This window comes from Pelodiscus sinensis, chromosome 11 (assembly GCF_052426305.1).
Source record: "Pelodiscus sinensis isolate ZL-2025 chromosome 11, ASM5242630v1, whole genome shotgun sequence".
Lineage (NCBI taxonomy): Eukaryota > Metazoa > Chordata > Testudines > Trionychidae > Pelodiscus > Pelodiscus sinensis.
The window spans coordinates 42,875,275-42,902,042 of record NC_143062.1 but is presented as its reverse complement, the minus strand read 5'-3'; the positions used below and the strand labels follow the sequence as shown (position 1 = coordinate 42,902,042).

The following is a 26,768-nucleotide window of genomic DNA, read 5'->3' as shown; positions in this document are numbered from 1 at the left end:
ACCTCCTTCTATGAGGAAGAAGCCTTTTTCCAAAAGAGCTCTTTTGGAAAAAGGCATGTGTGATAACATCCATTCAGCGTGGATGCTCTCTTTCGAAAAAGCAGATCGCTTTTTCAATGCACTTTTGTGTGTGAACGCTCTCTTTTGGAAGATGTTTTTTCAGAAGATCTCTTCTGAAAAATGGCTCTTCCGAAAGAAGCCTGCAGTCTAGACATAGCCTGAGGAATCCAGTGGTAAGGATTAAATCCAGGTAAATATCACAATTGGATGACCCCACGGAGAGCTAATAGATAATGCCATCACAATAGAGCTAATGTACAATGCCAATAGACAATAGAGCTAATGTACAATGCCATGCAGTGCAGATTGGTGCGGAGTTGTTGAGCTGTGCATAGTTTACTCTTTTGTAAAGGTGTCTTGATCCTTATCATTCCCAGGAAAAAGGTGAGCTAGGTACAGTTATACTGGGAATCTTGATCCCATGACCTCTGGTAGGGAAAGGCCAGTGAGGACCTCAGAGAGCAGAGACCAGATTCCCATGAAAATCCTTAGATTCATTTTCAACGTCTCCTCCATATCTCCACAAACCTCTTTGCCGCAAAGTAAGCACTTCTCACAAACTCCAAAAGCTTCGTCCTTGGGGATGGGTTTTTTCTTCAAACCCTTCTTCTCCTCCTATGACTTATGACAGACATATGATGTCTGTCTATCCCAGAGTTTCTCGAACCTTCTTGTGAAGCAGTTGATAACTGGGTATTATCAGAGATTGGATGCTAGACTGGGTGGACCTGTTTTGCAGTTCATATGTGGCTATACCATCATCACCTAGCATGGCATAAAGCTGTTCTTTTCTGAAACGGAAATTCTTAGAAGCTGTTCAGAGTCTGAAGTATTAAGGAGTGTCCCCATGGAGACGGATTTGTGGGCACAGTTCAGGTGAAGTGGTGGAAGTTGCACCATCCATGCAATTTATGACATGTTTTTTTAACCTTACATGGATATTCTCTTCACCTGTTTATCTGCCACCGGAAGAAAATCTTACTTGGCTCTGGAGTCAGCAGAATGCTGTATTTGGTGATTGTGCCGTAACTACTAACAAATTAATCATTTTTAAACGGGGAAAATGCCTTAAAACAACTTGCATGCAAGGCTTCTGGAGGTAAATAAACTAAAGATAATAGGCCAGATGCTCAAGTGGTATAAATGAGTGCAGCTCTTCAAAGGTGAATTCATTTACACCTGCTGAGGATTTGGTCTTATGGGCTTGACTCTTCTTTCATTTAATTGATTTTAGACTCCTTTGATCTCTGTGCAGTTATACCTGATCTACACTGGAGTAAGTAAGAGGAGAATCAGGCCCTGTGTGCTGAATCTTCATTGAGCCCATCCCTGCACAGAACAAGAATGGCTTGTTTTACCCATAAATATCTTGGAGCTTGATTCAGGTCACATTTAAACTGATTTCATAGCAAGTCTAGCCCCATTGATTTCAATCAATTTACTCCCAAATTATAAAGGCGTATGTGAGAGAAAAAGTAGGATCTTAAAATCATAACTGAAGTAATTTCTCTCATACTAGTCTCTGAAAATCATTTCTCTCTCTCAAAAAAAAAATCAAGAATTGAGGAGGATGTTTTTAAGTGCATGCTAGTTTTTTCTTAACCCAGCTGTCAGTAACAGCAATCTACATTTTCAGTAAGTGAGCATTTTCCTCAGTGTTTATATTTCCTGTTCCCCTCATTCATTTTCAAACTGTGTTTAAGCTCAGAGCTTTGCTGGTTACAGTCTCTGATGCTCCTGAGAACATTTAAAAGGGGATTGCAGGTGTGTAAGCAGGGGAGCCAACAGCCTCCGTGAGCCCCTGGCTCTGTGTTCCCAGCAGATGTGGGGCCTCAAGTGGAAGGGGTGGGTGCAAGGGTGAGGCAGCCAGCCCTCTGAATCATAGAAAGCACTGTGTGACCCCCTCCAACCCTCAGAGCTGCATGGACCATGCTGCACAGTGCTCCAGCGGCGATTTAAAGGGTCCCCTCTTGTCAGCAAGCCTGTGTGTAGCAATACCAATTGGGAACCAAGTGTATAGATGGCTGTGCTGGTGTGTCGGGGAAACCCCCGACCCTGCACCCTCATCCGCAGACAGATGTGACTCTCTACCAGCCAGTAGAGTAAAAAGGGTTTATTGCTTCTCTGAGATACATCACAGGCTTGATGTTGACATAGGAGCCAGGGCAGTCAGCCTTCGACCTCTTGGGGGGAAGGGGTTCACAGGCCCCCTGAACTCCCCGTACCGGACTTAGTCTGCTTTCTTCATGCTTGCCCCAGTGAAGATTGCCCAGTTCCCAGACCCTGCTCCCCAGCCAGGTGGCCGTCTCCGCCTCCCTTCCTTTGTCTCTCCCTCTGGGAAGAGCCTTGTTAACTGATCAGGCTGGGACTAGATGTCTGGGCCAATACACTTGTGAGGTGCGTCAGTGGGAATCCCACCTCACAGCGCAGCCAGGTGGGGACACCGGGTTACAAAGCAGATAGCCCCCCCCCCCAACGTCACAATGGCATAGAACTTTTCCTGTGTTGTGGGAAGGCGGCTGTATAAAGGGGGAATCTTCATTTAAGGTGATTTACAGACTGCACGTAAAATAGACTCAACGTAGGATTTGAGCCATGGACGGAAGCGTTTTCCTTTTAGATAATTTCAAGCACTTCTTTTACTCCTCGTGCTCTCCCCAGTGAAGTCCACTGGCTAATTTCCCCGTGTTCAGAATGATAGGGATTTGCGCCAGTAATCCACGTTCCCCATCAGTTCTCCCACCCCCTTCCTCTTACGAGCATGCAGCCCATGGGACTGTGAACCAATAAACAGACACATTGTTCCAAATGGCCATTTATCATAGAAGCTTCTGTTTAAGAGGCGTGTCACTAATCAGATTCCTTGAGTCTGAGTCAGCATCCGTTCCCCCCCCCCCCCGCCCCCCCGGCTGACTTCTTGTAGACATCATGTTGACTTAGTGCTATAGGTGCAAACTGAATGAGCCTAGATTTTGAATCCGAAGAGCAAACTCAACAAGAATCACATGCGATGGAGTTCGAAAAGACCTCATGGGTCAACTAGCTTAACCCCTTGCATGGAGTGAAATTTTCCTGGAGGCTAATACCTCAGGTCCTCACCACTTCTTAAACACCTCTAAGTGAAAGTGTCTTAATCTCTTCCTTAGACATCTTATTCTATAGTCTAATCATCTTTGCTCTTAAGACACTGTCCTATCATGCAAGCTAAATTTTCCCTTTTCCTAAACAAGCAGTGTGGCAAGTGTCCTGCTTGGGGGGAAAAAAAAAACTTAATATAGTTTTGGCAGGTTGGGGGTGGTGGATGTAGAAGGGATTGTGAAGAAGTAAAGTTCAGTCTTCCTGTTCCTGAATTTACTTATTTATTTTAAAGTATTAAAGGACTGAATTCTTTTCTCTCGCACATTTACATAAAGCTGGAATAACGCATCAAGACACAACAAGGTGTCATGATGATATAAGTAACATCTGAATTTGGCTCCAAGATGCTAAGCTATGGTAGCTGTTGTATTTATATTAGGTAGTGCTGTGATACTAAGAGATTGAAATTACTTCATTAGAGTAGCTCTAATAAGACACTCTTCTAAGGTACTCAACAGCTGGCACCCGAAAAACATCTAACATTCCCAGCATTGTATTGCATAAATACCTCCAGCAATCACCTGACTGGTTTGGTTTTCTAGTAAAACACAGTGACCAGGCATTTTATTAATAGCAATATTAATATCAGTGACTAGTTACCTCATGATAGGAGATCCATCATGCTAGGTGCTGTACATACACATAGATAGAGCAGTCCCAAAGAGCTTACAATCTAAATAGACTAGGGAGCTATAATGATTTTATACATGGGAACTGCAGCACAGAGAGAGCCAATCATTTGCACATGCTCACACAGGAAATGAGTGGGAGACCCACGAACAGAATGGTGGAATGGTGCTTATCTGTACCTTAGGCCAGTGCCTTAACCAGAAGACCATGATTCACCAATTTCACATGTTATTTCATAAGGTATCTCGGCACTGGAAAAAGTTCAGAAAAGGGAAACAAAAATGAAAAGGGGTATTGAACAGCTGTCATATGAGAAAAGATTAATAAGAATGGGTCTTTTCAACTTGGAAAAGAGATGACTAAAGGGGGATAGAATAGAGGTCTATAAAATCATGACTGGTGTGGAGTAAGTAAATAAGGAAAAGTTATGTATTTGTTCCCATAACACAAGGACTAGGGATAACTAATGAAATTAATAGGTAGCAGGTTTAAAACAAACAAAAGGAAATATTTATTCACACAATACACAGTCAACCTGTGGAACTCCTTGCCAGAGGATGTTGTGAAGGCCAAGACTATAACAGGGTTCAAACAAGAACTAGATAAGTTCATGGAGTATAGGTCCATCAGCAATGGGCAATAGAGTAAGGATCACTTGATGATTATCTGTTCTTTTCATTCCCTCTGGGGCACCTGGCTTTGGCCACTATCAGAAGAGAGGACACTGTGCTAAATGGACCTTTGTTCCAACTCAGTATGGTCATTTTTATGTTGAAAATTGTCTTGAAAATTATCATCATTTACTGGGTTTCCTAAAGTTATCATTCTGCTTGATTCCCTGATCAGAGAAAGAGCTATGGTTTTACATTTCCTGTGTATGATTTATATTTGAAAATTGTGGATATTCATTTGGTTATCTGCAGGCAGTAATACTAGCCTCTTACAAGTTATGTTGTCTATAGTGACTGTGCATTTATGGCTTACCGAAGACCCTCACGAATCACCTTATCCTTCCTTTCGGCCCCTGGTAATTCTCTTTTTAGTTTAGTTTTTATTTTTGCAGGCAATAATAAAAACTCCTGAAATTTTACTGAGAGAAGGTGAATTTGTGAAATTTCAAACTCTACCCACCCCACCTTAAACCAAAATCCCATTAAAATCACTAGAAAGCAAAATCACAACATTGCGTTAAAATGAAAACAAAACACAGGTACAAAATATTATTTTCCTGTAAAAATAAATAGAATAAAATTAGGTATCTATTATTTCATTGAAATGTAAACTTGTCTACCTCGCTTCTTGGATTTTTAAGGCCAAAACAGAACACCTGATCATCTATTATGGCAGAACACAAGCCACAGAATTTCACCCACTACTTTTTACTGCATAAGCGAATGCTGTCAAGTCCAAACAGACACTGTAAGGTCAATCTAGGCTTCACATTCATGGCTAGACCCTACTCCCCTGGAAGGGAATAGTTTTGCCATTGATTTTGATGGGAGCAGGATCAAGTCTTTTATCTTCCATTTGAAGCATATAGGTTGGAATTATGAAGAATGATTATTTAAAATAGCAATGATGTAATATCAGTGTCAATTCCATTATTTTAACTGATGTAAATTTGCTCTGCTCTTGAACTCTGGTGAATTGTAATGACAATATTAAAGAGATACTATTAAGACTACTTAAAAGAACTATTTGTAAAAATTGTCTCTGATAAAAAAACACAGTATAAATTGCTTTTTTATTCAGCCTGTGCAATTATTTATTGAATGGGTTTGTATATTATTACAAATTAATGGAAATAAGAAGCTAAACGAGTCATGCTAATAATACTAGTTGCCATTGGGTACAAGAGAGTTTACACTGACTTGAGGTTGAAAATGGCCTTCCTCCAAAGTAACTGCAGGAATAATGTGAGCTGCAGAGCAAACACAGTCTTCTCAGTATGCAGCATTATGCATCAATGATGTCAAGAGATGCTGTAACTGAAAATCAGCAGATGAAATCTGTTTAACTGATGGGGCATATTTGTGTGTATGCAGGCCAAATGTGTTTTTTACAGGGCCCTTCCTGCCTTATATTGAGTGTCTTCAGTTTTCCCAGCATTCGGAACATGTGTGCTGAACTCCTTTCAGGATTCAGCTCTTACTTTATATAGTATTTTTATGCAACCTGTAACCCAAAATATTCAAGTGTTAAATATGAGAGAGATAGATAGAGAGAGAGAGAGAGAGAGAGAGAGAGAGAGGTATTAGCAAGGAGGAGAATCAGTATCAAGAGCAGGTAGAAATCATAGAATCCTAGAACTGGAAGTCATTAAGTCTAACCCCCTGTACTCACAACAGGACCAGGTACCATCTAGGCCATCCCTGACAGATATTTGTCTAACTTGTTCTTAAATATTTCTAGTGATGGAAATTCCATGACCTCCCTAGACAATTTATTCCAGTGCTTAAGCACCATGACAGTTAGGAAGTTTATTCCAAATGTCCAATCTAAATCTCTCTTTCTGCATTTTAAGACCATTGCTTCTTGTTCTATCATCAGAGATTAGGGAGATAAATTATTCTCTCTCCTCCTTGTAACATCCTTTTAGGTACTTGAAAGCTACTCTCATGTCCTCTCTCAGTCTTCTCTTTTTCAGACTCTAGTTCCTTCAATCTTCCCTCTAGCTCATGTTTTCTGCACCTTTAATTATTTTTGTTGCTCTTCCCTGAACCTTCTCCAATTTCTTCACATCTTTCCTGAAGGGGGTGCCCAGAACTGGACACAGTACTCCAACTGAGGCCTAATCAGCTCAGAATAGAGTGAAAGAATTACTTCACATGTCTTGCTTACAACACTCCTGTTAATTCATCCCAGAATTATGTTTGCTTTTTTTTGTTTTGTAAGTGTCATACTGGCTGATATTTAGCTTGTGGGCCATGATACCTTCCCCAGCCTGTATATATGTGTCCAGGGAAGGCTATATTTTTATCCAGTTTATGTTAAAATAAACACACTTTCCTTTCTGAAAGCACTAAGGATCTGATCCAAAGTAAATAAGAGTCCTCACTGATGTAAGAGGCTGAGAATCGGGAACCTAGATTCTAATAATGCAATACTGATTGTAGGTCACTTTGGGCTAAATCCTGCTCCCATTGAAGCCAGTGGCAGTTTTGGCTCCTAGTGACGTTAGGCCACATTTTTAAGAAAAAGGGCCAGTGATTTTGGGTGCCACAAATTTTGAGTGACCTACTTAAAATACATAGGCAGGGCATCTAACTGGCAGGGCATCTACTACTCCAAATGAAGTCAAGGAGAGCTGCAATGCTCAACATGTATGAAAATCAGGTGCAAGATAGACACTCTAAAAATGTGGTAAATAAGATCAGTGGCCACTTTTTCAATGTTTGCATTTCTGTGCTTCAGACTCTCAACCTATAAGATAGGGGTTTTCAATAAAGATGAAGCCAAAGTTTTGATCTGAACTTCCTCAGTATTTGAGAAGGTTTGCTTTGGTCCACTATAGAAATAGGATCCAGCCACAAAGTTCAGATCTGGAGCAGACCTTTACTCAAGTTTCCAAAGTTTTGGTTCAGACCAAACTTCTTCACAAAGGTGTGAGGCTTAGCTTATGAAAATCAGCAAAGTGCATTCCCATCATATAGGCGGTAAAGCACTAGTCATGCCGTTTCACCTATCTAATTGGAAAAGTCACTTGTTTTAAGTCCTCTGTGCAGCCCTGTAAATGGTTCAGTTAGTAGAGCTATGCAAAATTATGAGGTGTTCCTCCCTTCACTTAGTATTCACAGGCACAACTGGAGATTTCCTTTTTTGCAGTGACTTGTGAATTTGGTTGAAGCTGAAATGTGTCTGTTTCCATTAGCAAAGGCTTCTCCTTTTTTTGGTGTAAATAAAGTGAAATATTGCAAAGGGCAAAAACATGGTTTCCTTCCCTCTAGTTTGCCCCTCACAGTGTAAAGCAGCTTTTTATCATGGTAAATTGGCAGTCTTTTACTTGTGTAAAATTGCCTTTCATTTTGGTAAAAGCCAGCAGAAGAAAAAACAAACAAACAAACAAAAAACCCACAACAAAATATAAGGAAGATCAAGGCATAGTTGAAAGCAGCAGCTATAAAAGAATAAGTGCTCTTCCTCTAGCAGTAGAACCCCATCTTGATTAGTAAGTTGTCCATTCTGAACCTCATTAACAGTTTATCTGTTAAACGGAAACATCAAATGTCCAGTGGCTTCTAGGCCTCTTTTGATTTTTAAGTGAATGGCTACTACTTCACCCTGATTGGATCGGACCGACCCAGAGCAGAGAGCTCACTGATCTCGGCCTCCTTGTAACACATTTGGCTGGGGTGATCGGAACTCAGTCAGTCGGAACCAGGCTTTAAAGAGGAGCCAAACCAACCCTAATGGGCACAGAGCAGTGAGATTGGAAGGGCTAATTTGCCAGACTTCAAGTCCCTGATCTGCAGTTTTGCTCGTGTCTTAATGGTTCTTTCTACACAGTGCTCTTGAGAATAATGAATATGCCACAGTCCATTACCACATAGGGTTTGAAAAAGTTCCCATTGACAAAACAAAATACACATAGGTAAAAATATCAATGTGCCTCATTAAAGAGGAAAAATGGAAAACATTAAGGCCAAGTCCTGGGCTGCTGGGGAAAGCCACAATGGATTTATGCAGGTGATCTACTAAGTGGAGTTGGGGGAGGGCACAGATTCGTGCCTCCCCCCTAAGAAAATAAGTAACATTGCATCTGGCCATGGCCTCAACAACAATCTATTGACAGAAGTAATGCCCACAGTAAGGCTTTCCTCATCTTCCTAGCTTATTAGGCCCAGCTCCAGCAAAATACTTACATACATGCCTAACTTTAAACGCACACGTTCCATTGAGTTAAATATCTTGCTTGAATCAGGGCCTCAGCCATAAAACTCTCCTTAAAACCCCTCCCTGAATGCCTTTCTCAACACTCTTGCATCCAGTCACCCTGGACCCCTGCCTAGAGGTCCCTTGCACTGATTCTCTTTCCTGCCACCGTAGGAAATTCTGTATTTCCACAGCATTTGAGGTTCTGCATACGGCAGTGGTGTGGTGCGACTTTGGCTCTAAGGATGAAATTCACCACTGTGCCTAGTATAGTCTCCAAAATAGAGCTTAAATGAGACATAAGTGTGCAGTGGAGTGGTGTTGAGATGAGTTTCACCGTAAAAGAGGCTAATCACTGAATCCGAGCGAGCCATGTGATCGGCCCACACACATAAGATTAAATCTAAACTGGCCACGCTCTCAAACCTTCACAGAATTAGGCTCTTCTCTTGCTTCGTCACTAGGTAGTAATTTTTGAGCTAGAGGAAGGTGCGATTAGAGAGCGCTATTGAAAGTGACAGATAGGTGACACTGATATTACCATCTTCAACAGGCAGCTTGTATTCATCTGTCCTGAATTATTATGCCTCTGCTGGCCAGTTTATTCGTGGATACTGAACAGCAGGTGTTCAGTCTGAAGGCAATGTTTGTAATGTGGATAAATGGTTACTAAGTGCTCTGAGCTATTTGTATGAACCCAGGGAGCATTAAAAAAAGGATCATACACTTTTCTGTTCTTTATGAATCAGTAAACTCTGTTTTCGTTCTTCCCATCTTCCTTGCCTCTTTCCCTACATCTGTTCCATTCTCTCTCTGACCCAGAAATAAAAGAAGTGGAATGTGTTGGTTTCATCTGAGTTTCCATTTTTGTTTCTGGAGTTGTTTGCAAGCAGGAGGGTACAAATCCATAAAAAGTGATACTAGGTAGAAAACAACATCTTCCTCAATAAGGGTTAATGTCAACTTCTCAGTGAATTTGTGGGACATGAAGTATACTTGAGAACTTAGGCAGTTTGCATTTTTAAAATGAGGGTAACTAGCCATTTGAACAAATTAATAAAGGTGGTGGGAAATTCTTTGATTCTTGGAGTCTTTAAAATCTGATGGGTTTTTTTTAAAGATATGCTGCCATTCAGCCTGCTCTTGTTAGCCTAGATGCAGGAATTTTCTGGCTGAAATCTGTGGTCTATATTCAGCAGATGAGCATAATGGAATCTTTAGGTCATGGAGTCTGTAACTCTATGTGAATGATGGTGTCCAGAATTGAAAAAAAGGAATTGATTAATCCTGACTTCAGTTTGTTTCATTCTCCATAGACATCTACATCTAAACTGTACTCAGTACCTTTACCTGATTAAACATGAAGAACCTATAATGATGGGTCTATCCAGCCAGGACCTCTGGCCTCCTAACATGGTTGCTATAGCAACAAGGCCCCAACTCCAGACCCTTTAGGCTGTGGGTTTGCCTTGGAGGCCCATGTCTATGGAATTAAATATCCCAGGCTGGAGAACTGAGGAGGCACTTTAGGATGCACCTCTAGGCAGGGTCTCCATGATTAGAGTCACAAAGACTTGGTCTCTAAGTCCTCCCACCTGAAGGCGTTAACCATAGAGCGGAGTGACATGGAGCAACTATTTCTCCCTGACCCCACCAGGTACTTGCCATTTGTAACTAGCAGCATCAGGCAAAACAACTAGGCTACATCTAGACTGCAAGCCTCTTTCAAAAGAGGCTTTTTCAAAAGATACTTTCAAAAAAGCCTGTTTCGAAAAAGAGCGTCTAGACTACAACCAGTACTTTCAAAAAAGCAAGCTGCTTTTTCAAAAACGAACACCCAGGCAGTCTGGTTTGCATTACATAGCGCCTTTTTTCGAAAGAGCACTTTCGAAAAAAAAAGCATTATTCCCTGTAAAACGAGGTTTCCCGTGGTCAAAAAAACTGCTGCTTTACTTTCGAAAGAATGCGGCTGCAGTCTAGACGCAGGGGAAGTTTTTTTTTTAAAAAAAAAAGGGCCACTTTTTCCAAAAAAACCCTGTAGTCTAGACACACCTCTAGAGCCCCAAAATGAGCAGTAAGGAGCAGCCAGGCCTAGGTACCCAGCTAGTGCTAGCAACCCAGTCAGAGCTTTCCTCAGTAGATTTCAAGAGCCACTCTACCTTAAAGTTCATTCCAGGCTCATCCATTTACATTTTGGTAAGCAAGACATTTGCTACCATCTGCATAAGCAAGATGATGCATATTCATCAACTAGGTAAATTAAGTCATTTGAGGAAAATCTCCAGATTTTGGAATCTTCAGCTTTAACAAGTGTGCACGATGAACCTGGTTACACAGCGATACAGTCGTGTTAAGAACCTGGGCATGGTCCCATGCTGCGGTGATCTAGAGAAGTGCAATAGTATGGCTGGTTTTCTTGTCAACACTAGTGGGGGAAATTGTGTTCTACTCACAGCAGTGACAGTTACTTGTGCAGGTCAGTTGCAAGCCCAGAACATGTTTTGTGTTTTCAAGATCGGTACTGCCCTTCAAGCTATAAGCTGGTCAGGGTTTGAAGACTAGAAATGACAACGGTAGACGGCAGAGACTGAGCTTAGCGGAGTTTCAATCAACTATGTAACAGCTTGTCTTATTCAGTTGCATAGAGCAGCATGGGAGAGTAAATCTCCCGTCTCCTTGCTAGGTCTACTCAGCCCTGCTCTCAGGATTCTCCTCTCTGATAAGCAAATTGGAAGAAAGAGGAAAGAGGAAGAAAGAGGTTGGTAGTTGTGGGCCCTTCTCTCTCTTCTTGCTAGGCATTTTCAATGGGTGCATGTAAAGGAGGAAATGAATTACACTCTTTCAAGAGTTGCAGTAACATACGTTCCTCCGAGAGCAAGAAGAAAGTGGGGGAAGAAACGTGCTTCAGTGTAGTGCTTCTCAGACAAAATGCATCTTGGGGTTGTGTGTTACTCCTCGCTCAGGGCTGGGCCTAAAAGCACAATCTAGTCCTAAGCATTTTCCACAGCTGATGAAGATGTGTCACTAAATCGAGCTAAACATCCCCTTTGTTGCACTATTAAACCATTTTTGGTTGGTTGAAATTATACACAAATTTTAAAAAATGGGGTGAAATTGTGGCAGTTTATATATAAAACTGTCTTATTTATAACCTAACTGAAATTATCTTAATGAGTTATGTTAGGTGAAATAATGGGTTTTTCTTTTTCTTTTTCTTTTTGTTTCTTTTTTTTTTGTTTTTTGCCCTGGCCTCACACAGGCATATTAATGATTATTTGTCAAAGTCACACTGTTTGCTTACAAGGTATGAAGGTTTTTTAGGCACCATAATGACAGCTTTTGATTCACTTGATAATATTTAGAATAAGCCATAAAAGCCAATCGCTGAACGAACAGACCATTTTTATTGGCTTTTAGTGCTATTACTGCTATCGTAAGTGGTAAATTGGCCTAATGCAAGTAATACTGCTGTGTCATACCGTAAAACCACTGCTTAGTTTTATATTTTATTTATTTTACATGAAAACATTGTAAAGCATGGAGACTGTACTATCCTTTCATGACTCCTGGAGGTTCCCAGTAGGTTAGGGCTAGAACAATGTGGAGAAACTAGTACTGCTGCTCATGTTCTATATCTTTTGTGCATAAATTCTTGAGTGAAGATCATATTACTCAGGACAAAGTACATAAGAGCCAGGGACAAAGCATTCTCAGTTGAGGAGATCCAGCTATGAAAGGAACTTCCAGAGATGATTAGATATAGCCAGAGTCTGAGCACCTTAAGTAAATGCTGGAAAACCTCCTATTTAATAAAACTTTTTCACCATAAAGAGAATGACATTCTCAGCCACAACCAAGTCATGCTAGCCACTTAAAAACATCGCTACCTCAGCAGATCTTTCTATAAACTTAAAAATGGAAAGACACAGATTCCCTGAACTCCCCTAGGGACTTCACTATTGCTATACACAGAAGATGCTCCGATACTATTGATAATGGTTAGCAATTCACAGATCCTAAAATCAGATACAATCCTTTTAATTATGGCCTTATAAAAGAATTAGAACAGACCGCATAAACAATGAAGAAGTATTGGAGATGATGGCAACTCAGCAAATGCTAGTCAGAATCAGCTGAAAAGAAAGATTTAATTTGCCAGTGGTATGAATACAGTATTATTAAAAGCATGTTGGACCTAGGATATAGGAAGATAAGGTGGTTAATATCTTTATTTGGTCCAACTTCTGTTGGTGAGAGAGACAAGTTCTCAAGCTACATCGAGCTCTCAGGTCTGGGAAAAATTCACGAAGAGTCACAGCTTAAATACAATATGGAACATATGGTTTAGTATTGGCAGTTAGCACATAGTCTATGGGACAATTGAAGGTGATGTGGCCTATTAATAACAAGGTAGTGTAAGTTGTACCAGTTTGGCACTCAGTAGGTAGGCAAACTGAATATATGCTCACAAGGTGGAAGGCTGAAGGTGGTCTCAGGACAAGCAAATAATTAGTGTATGTAGATAAATCAGGCTTGCCTTAGCATAACTGGAATAACTTGAGAATGTATCCTAGGCTTTTATGCAGCACCAATTAGTTTGGTACTTAAGCCCTATGTGCTGAAATTCTCCTCCATGCAGCCACCCTTCAGGATGTTTGAATGGGAGTTAGTTGGTACATTGACTTTGTGCTAACTTTGAGCACACAGAGGTAATTTTCACCCACTGGAATAACACCAGGAAAAACATAGATGAGAAGTGCCAGTAAGATTTTGCATTTGGCTTTGGAAAGTCTTACTGGGTATTTTTTTAGTTTGCAACATAAGGGTGGTTGGAACCAGAATTCTGTATTTGAATAACCAAAGGTCGGAAGATAAATGATTGGGCCAAAAGGATATTCTGTTTTAAATTAAAGGAAAGTATGCAGGTCCAAAAGCTCCCCCACGTTGCACTGAAAATTCATTTTTAAAAACCCTACTCATTAGTTCTAACGACTGAATAGCAATTAACTGAGAAATATTCAGGAAACTAATGCAGTGATTGTGTGTAATATAATTTACTTGTATATAAACTATGAGAATAGGAAGGAGATTTGCAGATTCAAACTTTGGTTTGGCATCAAAATGTCTGTGGGTTCCTGTAAGTTATGTGATCTCCTTTTTGCCCACACACATTGTCTGTTTCCCATTTGCATAAAGCTATTTTGTTTTTGTTTTTCCTCTGTAGCTGCTTTTCAGTGTGGTGTTTAATCTGATACTTTTAATTTAGAAAACAGCCTTCTATAATTTACCAAATAGACAGGATCTTTATCTCCTTAAATTTTGTTCTTGATCAGTTTGCTTCAATGGGAAGAGATTAATAGGCCCTGTATTATTTTACTCTCTAGACCCTACTTACATGATCATATTGAAGCAGAGTACATATTTACCTTTTCATTATAGATGCAGTGATACTGCTAAATGGTGTTCCATCACATCTATTTAATCTCCAAAAACTTTAGAGAACTTGGCATCTGCATCTTCTGTGAATGTTGGAACAATACTTCCTTTCCTTTCAAATTGCTTATGGGCTTTTTTCAGCAACGATGTAAGGGAGCTTCATTTGTATTAGTAATCAGCTCAAAGATGCATCATCAGCATTGAAACCTTTTTTATTTGGCTGGAGGAGCTCAAGAGAGAAGAGTTCATCTATTTTTCTATCTCTGGAGCTTGTCCATGTGTTCTCGCAGAAGTTTTGGATACATAGATTTCTGGAGTGCGTCTATAGAGTGTGTGTGTGTGCGAGAATATATAGCGTTATCTTCTAAGTGCAGTCACGGGTAGCATTAGAAAGATAATACACGATCTGTCTGAAATGATCATTTACCTAAATCTGTGTGTTGAGAATTGAGAAACTTGACCAGGTTGCTGGTAATTAAGTCATGAACAGATCATATGTTGCTTCTTTGCATAGGGATGAATTCCACCAGTGAATAGGGCCTTACTTGATTAAAAAAAAGTGGGAGACCTTTGAACCTCCATAAAAACTGATAGCATCTCAGCTCCAATTTATTTTTCAGTTTGGGGAATTCAGCCTGGACTTATAACTTAAACCCTGCTGTGTAGATGCATCCTTAAACTCGAAATAAGTGACGCAAATTGAGCTACATCAGCATCTACACAGCACTTATTTCGAAATGGAGCACTCTTCCTCTGACTTCCCTTACTCCTCGTACAATGAGGGTTACAGGAATCAGAGTAAGAAGTCTTCCAGCTTGACAGTATTTCAACATTATTTTAAAATAACTGCCTGCTGTGTCCATACGGACTAAGTTATTTCAAAAAAATGCTAGTTATTTCAAAATAATGGCACGCCTCACTGCTTGATTCTGCTCATCAGTATATAACCTGGAAAAATGGAAACAATGTTCTGAAAATTGTAGCTGTACAAAAAGACATTTTTGAACTATGAAAAAAAAAACCTTAAATGGTTAAAATGTTTATGGGTAGCGTGGAAATACTTCCATGCCAATGGATGAAATTAATTCCATTTGAAAAGTTGCATGGGTTAATTTGAAATGCCTGCATCTGAAACCTGTTTATTTACAGAAGGACTGATGTCTCTAAACTCATTCATGAAATGGGATCCATTGAGCCTGTCAACACTGGGAGGCAGGGAAGGGAGGCAACCGTCATGGGGCCTGCCGATTCAATGGGGCTTGGGGCTCCTAGACACTGACCGTGTTCCTGCAGCAGCAGCAGTGACTAGAGCCCTGGGCTCTTTAAATCACTGTCAGAGTGCTGCACGGCATGCTCCTGAGTGCTAGTCGGAGCACTCCAGACAGCTCTGAGGGCTGGCTTTCATGTCCTACCCTTCTGCCTGAGATCTCACCCATTCTGGAAACACGGAGCCATCCTTGCCCAAAGGCCCAGCAATTCTGTTGGCTTGCCTGGGTCCATCACAAGGTACAGTAGTTTAGAGCAGGTTAGAGCTTTCAGCATGCTGTAGCTGGCATATTGCTGGCGTGAAACTCAGAGTTGTCAACAATTTATTTAGGGTTTCCCTTCAAGCTGGGTACAGCTGAGGGCCTGACCTATATAGCAGACTGTCTCTGATTTATTAATTTTTTTGTTTGTTTTTTGTTACTTAAGTGATAACCGAAATGAATTTTAGGAAAACCTCACAGTGAGACAGTGACAATTCTCACTCACAGGCATTCAGAGACTGCTTTTTCACAGTAGTAAGCCTTCAATTGCACACTTGATATATATGGCTTCACAGGGTCTTTTATCCTCCTCTGAGACCAGTTTAAATCAAAAGCCACTCACTGAAGTCAATGCAGTAACCCCAGAGTACAACTGGTGTCACTTATTATTTGTTTTATTTCTGTTGGTTAAGGAAAGTAACCGTATGCTTCCCTTTTCCTTAGAAGAAAGGCAAGTAAGTTACTGGAAATAGCTGTACTAGAGTCAAGATACCAACAAATTCTTGTTAGAGAGAGATATAAGGATCTTTAATAATTCCAAGCCTTCTAAAGTACTCACCACTTTTATTGGTAGTGAAGGTTCTTTATAATCCAACATTGTTATTGTGCCTGTTCACATACATGCATTTTTCTGGCTTCTGCTAGAGTACAACAAATCAGTTTCACATTTAATAGTTCCCTCACCAACAACCGATGGTAAAAACGTTTATACTGAGACACCTTGTGAATGGAAAGTTTGCAGCCTACTGAATGCCTGCATCTTCTGTGAATGTTGAAACAATATTTCGTTGTTCCTGACTGTCTCTGTTGGCAATGCTCAGTTAAAGCTGGCTTCTAATGGCTGCTTTAAGCAGCTACCTGGGCAAATTGAGATCAGCCGTAAGCCAGAACAACTCTGCTTCCGTGAAATTTATGACTGCTTCAGTAAGATCTTGGTCCAGCAACTTGAAAATGCACTTGCATATCCTGAGCCAAATTCTGCAGCCTTTAATTGTTGACACCCAAGATGACTAAGATTACCAGCTCTGCCTACTTGTTTTTCCCTTTGATATTTTCATACCCTCTGTTCCTTGTTTCCTGCACCCTTCCTTTTTTTCCCCTTTCCCCTTCTCCTTTCTCCCCTGTTTTGGGTCTGCACATCCTAAACTCAAAACTCTGGTCATCTAAAGAAGTGGGCTGTGCCCATGAAAGCTCATGATACCATCTACATGTTTTGTTAGTCTATAAAGTGCTACCAGACCATTTGTTGTTTTTTAAGAAAATGTAAGTTGGCCTCTGTTCTGACTTGCACATCACCAAGAAAATTGTCAACTAAATTGTAGCAAGAGCACAGAATTCTGGCCTGGGTTAAACTTGTGCCACCAAGGGCAAAAATGAAAGACATTAAAGTTGCACAGGCAAAGCTGTGAGCAGAATTTGGTCTGCAGAATTTTTACTCATGCATGAGACTGAATTGACATAGCCTATTTTCAGATCTTGGCTTGTTTACCAAAATGCTAGTTTAAAAAATGAGCTTTTCTTGGTGAGTGGAGACTTAATTGACATGGAACCATTTTCACAGTTAACATTCCGAGTGGAAGTGTACTATTACATCATTTCCTATTGCTGGAAAGTGTGTGCCTTCTTGTTCAGATACTGTACATTCCCACTGCATGACTAGTTGATTTCTTTTTTCATTTCCAAGGGGTCTGCAGTGCAGAGATCAAGGACTACTCAGTTTATAAAACTGCCATTAGTAGCAGCAAGCTGGAATCATTCTACTTTTCATATACTCCATTTCCATTGGAGGAGAGTCTTTAAATCTACTGTTTTATAACTTAAAGGAAGGCTTGTCTTAATTAATTAATTTGGTCTTAGTCCTGCTGACATGGCACCTTCCAGGAATTCACATCCTCTGGGATCAGTAGCATCAGTTTTTACATGTTGTCTTTTTATTATTACAATATGGAGGGATCATTCTTAGCTGGAAAGTGTCAGCTAAGATTATAGCAGCCATTGTGTAGGCATTTAGGTATTTTATTTGTTGCTGTATGAATAGACCGGAAAAAACATACTTCTCTAACAGTCTTTAACATAGCTCATTACCGTAATTCAAACCATAAAGAGAGTCAAAGAGCTTCTGGACTAAATCCCTGCCTTCAGCTTAATTTGGGAAGCCAGTGTATGGTGTGTGAGCAGATTTGGGTGCACTGATTTCTCAGTCCTAATCTGTTTAATTCACCTCCTGAAGATAGAGTATGTCTACATCTCAAACTGAAGTGTGATTATAGTATGTGTAGAAATATCTGTCCTAGTTTTAATTTAGCTAGCGCCAGTAACAACAGTAGAGGAGATGTAGAGGACTAGCATATGCCCATTGGGGGTACACTAATATTACTGTTGACAGAAAAGTTCATGTCATGACATCTTGACTCATATGGTTACCCCTGTTATTAGCTGAAAGCTAGTGTGGGTATGCCTACCAACACCATAATCACACCTTCATTCTCAGTGTAGCGTAACCTCCCGTCAGGAGGTAAATTAAATAAGTTTGGACTCTTTTAAAGAATCAGAAGTTAGAGGACCCGATTTGCAGTGCAGACATATGCTTAGACCGTCCAAGTTATGGTAAGGGCCACTTATCCCTCCAGGATTGTCCCAGAAATCTATTTTAGCTTCAGTCCAGGCTGTTCATTCTGTGCTGTGCCATTTACATGGTGCAGCACAGAACCTCATCCCATGGGACTGCCTCTGCAGGAAGGCTCTAGTTGTAGTAGGAAGCAGGCCTGAGACATCAGCCAAGCATCAGAGGCCTGGTATGAGGCCTGAGGCCTGGGGAAAGTAGTAGTCAGAGCTCTGCTCTTACAAAGCAAAATCAGGCAGTAAGGCAGGCCCTGCTCAAAGTTTGGGAAGAACAGGGCTAATATTGCCAAAAGATTCCTAAAAGGTGGTAGACACAGAGCACTTGTGCAAACACATTCCAGAAAGGTGCTATGCTATAACCTCTGTACTATGGTTATCCCTAATTCGGGAACACGTGTGGTACCCTGGCAGGTGGAGGTGGAAGCGGCTCTGCGGCTACATCTAGACTACATCTGTCTGTCGGCAGAGGGCTGTAAATGAAGCACTTTGAAAGTGCAAATTAAGCTGGGATTTAAATATCCCGTGCTTCATTTGCATATTCACGTAATGGCGCTCTTTCAAAAAAGCGCTATTTCGAAACTGAAACCGCAATCTAGACGCGGTTCTTTTGAAGCCTTTTTTGAAAGATCCTGTAAGCCTCATTTTGATTTATAGGATCTTTCGAAAAAGGCTTCTATTTTCAAAAGACCCGCGCCGAGAGTGCGGTTTCAATTTCAAAATAGCGCTTTTTCGAAAGAGCGCCATGACGTGATGATGCAAATGAAGCATGGGAAATTCAAATCCCGGCTTCATTTGCAATTTCAAAGTGCCTAATTTACATCCCTCTGTCGAAAGAGGTCTGTAGTCTAGACACGTCTGTGTGTGCTGCTGCTTCCCCTCCGCCCTCCTCTGGGGGAATGCCAGCACAGCGACACACTTTGCCCTAAGCTTTTCACCTGTGAGTGCAGGACAGAGAGAGCCAGGTAAAGTGCCCAATCCCAACACCCCCATTCTCTCCTTAGCCTGGCAGAAATTTAATCCAGCAATCCTGTTTCCCAGGGTTGCCAGATTAAAGAGGTTCCAGTGAAGCAAAATTCCTTGACACCAACACATTCCCTGAAGAGAACGGGAACATGCTGGCCCACTCTAAAGATGAGGTCAGGATGACAGCGTGATGGATAGAGATATACAAGGTAATGGTTGGTGGCCAATTATGTTAGAAGGTGTCAATTAACTACATCAGAAGGGCAGGTTGTAACCCTTTATATTAATGTGTAAAATGGAGTCTCATAGAGAGGGTCTTTCTCTGACCGAGGGGAGAATGGAAAGTCTCACCAGTCACTAAGGTGGGCCATTGTTGAGGGTATACATGTATTAATAGACCTGTAATCACTGAGCATTACCACCGCGCCTCATCAGCAATAAACCTGACCAACTTCCTTCGCTACAAACCATACTGTCCATGGATTTACTGGGCAGTTCAATCGGAGCTATCTGGCCAGAGTCAATGAATGCATCAAGAGTCTCATTACTTTCAATTCACAGGAAATCCAGTTTATTTGACCAATCTCTGTAGTCCCAAATGAGCTGGAATGAGTGAAATAGCTAATTGGAATGAGCGAGGCAAGAACAGAAGAAGAGGAAAGAATAGTTCTGCTTATGCCTGTTCTGAGACTGATTTGCAGCCCCGTCTGATGGGAAAAACAATCAGAACAACTCACTTGTGGGAACATGTGGGGCCAGATCCTTAACACCCCATTCCGACAGCTTGGCACTGCATTGGGAGCACAACGCAGCTGGAAAGCAACTCTAAAAGAGAAGGCCAACATGAGAGAGCATGGAGGATACAGACCAAACTATATAACATCCACTTCCAGCTCACCAGCAAGGGGAACATATTGGGGATAGGCTGTAGCAGAAGTCTCTTGTGCTCTAGTGATCTCTAGCTGGCGCAATACGGCCATTACTGCTGTCTTATCTTACAGCAGCTCTTGAGCTGATCTACGTTTCTCTGTGGGTCAATTCAGTGCCATCTACCTTCTGAATCAGAGAAGCTAAAATATGTCTTAGAACTGTCTTTTCCCCAACATTTCTCTCAGATCCTGTACTGAGTGCAACTTGGTTAGATCCAAGGATGCACCCCAAAGCCTAAAATATCATGAATTTTCCTGCCTTTTACCGGACCTTACAAAATTATGACCACCTAGAATAATATCATATGGCAAAAAGTCAATTACAAATAATTCACACCATGGTATCTCAGAGTAGTTTTGTTGCTCATATTTTTCAATATCGTGGCTCCAGATGTGGGGAATCTCTGGGTACATCTAGACAGCGGCACTATTTCAGGATAGCTCCAGTATCCCAAAATAGCATTTTCCACGACTTATCAGCACACCCATTATTTTGCAATGCAATCAAAATAATGGGCTTGATATTCCAATGTCTCAGTAAACCTTGTACCACGAGGATTAAGGGACTTGTTGGAATAGATGTCTATTTTGAAAGTGAGCACTGTGTAGACAGAGCCAAATTTCAAAATAAGCTATTTTGAAATATACTCTAAATAAACTACTCAATTTGCATAGCTCAAATTGCGTAGCTTATTTCAAACTATGGGTGCAGTGTACATGCAATCTCTTATTTGGTAAACCAGGCTGAGGACCATAATTCTGACTCAAAGGGGACATCTACATATCAGGGCTAAACACAAAATAAGTTATGCAACTTGAGCTACACTAATTGCGTAGCTTAAGTCGAAATAGCTTATTTCGACTTTTGGTGGTGCCTTCACAGCAGTTATGTTGAAATAGAGCACTCTTCCCCCAACTTCCCTTATTCCTCATGAAATGAGGTTTACAGAAGTCAGAGTAAGAAGCCCGTTATTTTGAATTTATTTGCTGTGTAGGCGTGCACTACGTTATTTTGGAATAACGTCAGTTATTGTCTACCCTGGTGTATAGACATAGCCAAATGTTGGTGAGTCATCCAAGAACTATCTAAAGATGTTCGGACCCTTTGACAGGCTAGAAGGGCAGGGCCACTCATTAGCTAGTTTAATTCTCTACAATTTTTCTATTTGAATTATGGTAGTGCCCACAACATTCTAGATACTATACAGACAAAGGAGTAGACAATCCATGCTTTGAAGATAGCCTTGTAATATGAGCAATCAACAAAGCATGAAGGAAAGAGTTAAAACATATCAATACAGTCAAAGCTGTCACTGGTGAACACTCTGGTGTGAAATCTACTCACTGTATTTGTCAAATGAACATACTGTATTTTTATAATGCCATTAATGCCCATTTGGTGGCTCTCTTCTTTTTGGGGCCAGAGGTTTCACCCTTAACATAGGCCTTTGACTCTTACCCAAAGCAGACCCTATAACAGAGTCAAAAAGATTCCAATTAGAAGTGCCAATCTTTGGAGGTAATTTAACACCAAGAGCCTTTCAGCTAGTGGCTGACAAGGTGGAAGTTAACTTTTCCTTCCAAAACAGTAGAGAATAAATAAAGCTGCTATTCAGGTCAACATTTCCTCTGCCCATTAAACAATTTCCAATATTCAAGGTCGAATAGCACATTCTAAGTCTCTCATTTGCATACGGAGCCACTGCCCTACAAAACATAAGTTAATACTTTGTAAAGCACTTTGAGGAACCTAGAGTATGACAGACACTATAGAAAACCAATTTCTATATTATATTTCTTACGCATATTTCTGCTACGATGTGGTTCATGATTGTTTTGTCAGAAGGAACAAATAATCAATACAAAACCATGAATAAAAATAACTCGTCTTTAAAACTGAATGCTAAAAGAACATACAGCTTTTTACTCATTGCTTATTGAGGGTAGCCGAAAGCTATGCTATTATTTTTTAAATGTTTAAGCATAGAAGTCGAGACACTGCTGTAAATGGCTCGGTTTGCCCTTAGCTTGAAACTCTGAAGAGATGCACAACTATTTCAAATGATGTTTGCATAACAAAATGTGAAAAAATTAATAAAACATTAAAAATCAGTAGAAATAACAGAAAAATAAAAATGTCTCTCTCTCTCCTCCAGAAACATCAAAACCATTTATTAACGTAGTCACTGTGAAATCCTTTCAAGGCTCAATTCTCCTCTGTTTCACTGCACAATAAATTGTCATTAGTGGGTAGAATGTGGCTCTCAACCTCCAGAAGAGGCTGGTTCTTAAGGTAACATAAGAAAAATACTGTTAATGCTACAGAAACATAGGACCCTCCTGCTGTGAGGGCAGGGGACTGGATTTGATCTCTCGAGGTTCCTTCCAGTTCTAGTATTTTATGATTCTATGACACTGGCCCGATCATTTAATCAACTAGGCATTCCTGAAACACCTCAAGTGAATGAAGTAAATGAAACCATCATAGATTCCAAGGCCAGAAGGGAACATTGTGATCATCCAGTCAGCCTACATAACACAGAACTTCCCCGTGTTACTTCCTAGAGCAGATATTTTAGAAAAAGAGCCAAATGTGATTTAAAAGTTGCTGATGATGGAGAGTCTATCACAGGCCTGTCAACAGGGGGTGGAGGGAGGAGGGAGCGAGGACGAGAGGGCAAGTGCCCCAGAGCCCGGTGATTCAAAAGGGCCTGGGACTTCTGTCTGTTGCCACCACTACTATGACAATGGTGGTGGCCAGAGCCCCAGGTCCTTTAATTGCTGCAGGAACCCCACGCAGTGCGTTCTGGGCAGCTCTGAGGGTTGTCAAGGGGGGAGGTGCACTCGCCATGGCACACTCCAAGCTGGCTGCTCTCAAGCCTGCTCCTTCCACCTGAGGCCCCGTCCTTCCAGGAGTACGGAGATGCCCCACCTCCCACACCTTGTCCAGGGACCTGGGCAGAAGTTGCAGCTGGACACATTCTGACTGGAAGTAACGTGTAAATGAATTAACCACTGGACCTATTTACCAAGGGTTGTAGTGGACCAGGGATTGCGCCACAACCCTTGGTAAATTGGTCCATGGTTTAAAGATGTCGAGTCACAGAGAATACATCATTTGCACTCATTTAAACCTGTATGTGACCTGTGCCCTGTGACCTGTGCCCCATGTTGCAGGGGAAAGTGAACTCCCTCAGGGTCTCTGCCAAGGGAATATTCCTTCACAGACCCAAATATGGTCATCACTTTAAACCCTGAACAAGATCCCCCAGGAAGATAACCTGGACAAGAATTCTCTGTGATCATTCTTGTGGCTATTTTCTGTTTCAAATACAAACGTAAAATAAACTATTTACTCCTACTAGGCATTTCCCTGTTTATACATCCAAATATCACACTAGCCTGTTTGGCCATAGTGTTGCACTGGGAGCTTATGATCTGCCAATCATCCCAAATCTTCAGAGTAACTTTTCCCAGGACAGAGTCTATCATCCTGTAAGTATGACCCGTAGGTGACAGACTCTGTCCTGGGAAAAGTTACTTTGAAGATTTGGGATAATCAGAAGGTCATTAACTCCCAGTGCAATCAGTTCTTTGCTCCTCGATATATTCATTTACATTTGCCATATTAAATGCATTGTTTGCTTGCACCTAGCTTATTGAGCAAACAAGATCACTCTGTATCTGTTTGACCTATCCTCTTGATAAGCTTCCCCAATTTTTGTGTCATCTGCAACCTTTATGAATGATGATTTTGTCTTCTTCCATGTCATTGGCAAAAATGTTAAATAGCAAGAATAACCATTCCCTGTGTGACCCAACAAGAAATACATCAGCTTCATGTTGTCCTGTTTATGATTGGAAGGCCTACTGGTGAGCCAGTTTTTAATCCATTTACTTTGTGCCATGTTCATTTTATATCATTCTGGGTTTTGTAATCAGAATATCACATGGCCCCAATCACGTCAAATTCCTTAGAAGAAGTGTTATTATATCACTTCAGAACCTTTATCAGCCACACTTGTAACTGCTTCAAAAAAGTTAGTTTGACAAATATTCTCATCTGCCTCCAATGACACAATCAGCACTAGGAGTAAGAAACAAGAAAAAACTCAAATCTTGTTCAGTTTTATTTTGCATGGCCAATTACTCCCAATGACTAAACTTTACCAGTCAGTTAACATGCAGTGGGAAGAAAATAATATGATGCATTGTATAGATTATAATATAATGATTAACATAAATGAGCTCTTCTTTCTTGCAAACCTGTGCATCTAATATTTCAAAATACTTGATCACATCTTTTTTCCTAAAAATTGTTAGAATTCAGAAGTAATTTTATATAAGCAACCTATAACTATCTTGAACATGGGATATGTGAGAAATGAATTTTATAAAGCTTGTAACATTTTGCCTTTAGAATCCCATTCTCTTGGTGCACAGAGTTATCAGATGTACACTATATAAAGTATTGCGAAATATCCTACAGTGACTCCACCAGTCAAAGATAGTCTTTCTATGTCTTTATATCTTATAATTTGTTTTGCATTAACCTAGATCAATTTTTAGAAAGCAAAATATGAAAGAACCTTTCACCATCACAGCTATGGGCAATTGTGAAATAAATAACATAATTCTATATGTATTTTCATCTTAAATGCTTTAAATAAATATTATACTTGATAAAACCTGAATGATTTTAATAATTATTAGCAATTTCTTTCCGTAAGAAAGAAACATTTTTCAGTCTCCTACTGTGGTATCTTTCTTCACTTTTCTTAATATTTGGTCATCTTCTTTATACACAAAAAGAAAGCAATGCTAACAGATGGATATTAGAAGCAGGATATAATATTGCCTTCCACTAATATGGATAAAATAAGGTCAGTTCTAAGGTATTTCAATTTTACCTAACTTTGCGTAACCCATGCAAACTTTGATTAACTTCACTCATACTTTGACTTAGTAAACCCTTAGAAAGGATTTGGTCTGTAATCTGTAGCTGTAGCAGGTTATTATTATTATTAGTAGTAGTAGTATTAATAGTAGTATTAGTATTGTTAAATAATAACAACTAATAATTTATATCTATATATATTAAAAGAAATCCAAACCATTGAATAGCTCTAAAATTTGACAACTTAGGCCATCTAGAAGACTAAACAAAATCATTTGCATGTCATGTAAACTTCCAGCTAGAATATTTACAGGGTGAAATCCTGGCCCTACTAGAGTTAATGGAAGTTTCATCTACATTCTTTTGGTTTTCTGCTGCAGCTTTAATACATTGAAAGAATTATATCTGAATATAAATAGATACTTTATAAATAACAATGCAACCTACCTTCATTCAACCAAGGAATATTTTGCTTGTCATTTTCAAAGCTTTCAGTTGCTCTGATTTTTACCTTGTCTGTCTCGTCTTCTGACATCTGTTTGGGAGAAAAGAATTTTGGGATATCTAAAGTTCCTCTTTAAACCAGAGTTCAAAATGAGAAGTGTATTCTCTTCTTAGATTGCTGAGATTATGTAATAAACTGTGAATATTTATTTTCTTTTTTCTGATCTTTGATATGCTGTATAATCTCTCTCACAATAAACTATAATAGTGTTTCTAAATGCTTTATCAATATTAAATGATTGCTGATTGTGGATGCAGTCTTCAGTAACACATAAATTCTATTATGAAATGCATTAATAATAAATTCTCAACCTGATGGTAATACAAGTACATTATAACACATAGCACAGATACACGACATCTAAAAATATCCAGTCTGCCTATTTAATGCAGATATAAAAGATGCTATCAAGGTAAGCTATAATTAAATAAATAACAATCAACTATTTATAAAGGGAACTTTAGCAAACTATAACCAAAAAATCTTTACTGTCACTTTCAGCAATTTATTTGCTTTAAAAAGAATCTTCCAACCCAAACCATGTAAAGTTACAGTACCTGAGGGTATTGTATATACAGTAACTATTAGACCATACATTGTAGTTTAATTCCATTGTTTGCTAGGAATAACATTAGGCTGTCCAGTGTTCTTCTAACTGCTTTTTTATTCACTAAGTCCAGTTAGCTAAAGCATTTCAGTATTTTTACCTGTATATTCCAATCAGAAGAGGTAAAAGTATTGGGGTTTGGAAGCAGTTCAGCAGTTCTTCCTGCAGCCTCCTTTGTTGTCTGTTGATGTCCAGCATTCCCTTACACAGACAAAACTGAAAGGATGAGCAATGCGCTCTCTTCCTTCCTGACGTGTGGTGCTAGATTTGTCTTGCTGCCAGAATTAGCCAACTTATTGCTGGGTTGGTTTTTTAGGTCCCCCCCCCTTCCTCTGCACTACAAATGTGGGATGTTGGGGGAAAGAGGGAGAACCACATCCCTGCCCTATCAGAGTTGCATAAAAAACTCATCTTTACAAATCAAGAACTGTTTTGAAACAGATTAGTGCTGCAGTTCGTAATTTAGTGATTCTATAAAAGAGGGATGAAGAACCAGGAAATTAATAGCGACAAATCAGATAAATGTATCCAAAATGTTTGGGCTTAAATGTAAGTTAAAATAATAATGGATGTGCGAACTAGC

General features: G+C 40.0%; 1 protein-coding gene across 1 annotated transcript in view; it reads right to left on the bottom strand.

Annotated features, from left to right (window-relative positions):
• MDFIC2 (MyoD family inhibitor domain containing 2) overlaps positions 1–26,451 on the bottom strand; it is a 63,395-nt gene extending 36,944 nt beyond the window's left edge. Inside the window, exons 1-2 of the mRNA XM_014571972.4 lie at positions 26,286–26,451; positions 25,521–25,608 (exon numbers count right to left, since the gene is read on the bottom strand). Of these exons, the coding sequence (XP_014427458.3) occupies positions 25,521–25,608 (88 nt within the window). The 5' untranslated portion in view covers positions 26,286–26,451. The remainder of the gene's footprint in view (positions 1–25,520; positions 25,609–26,285) is intronic.
• Positions 26,452–26,768: the final 317 nt, after the last annotated feature.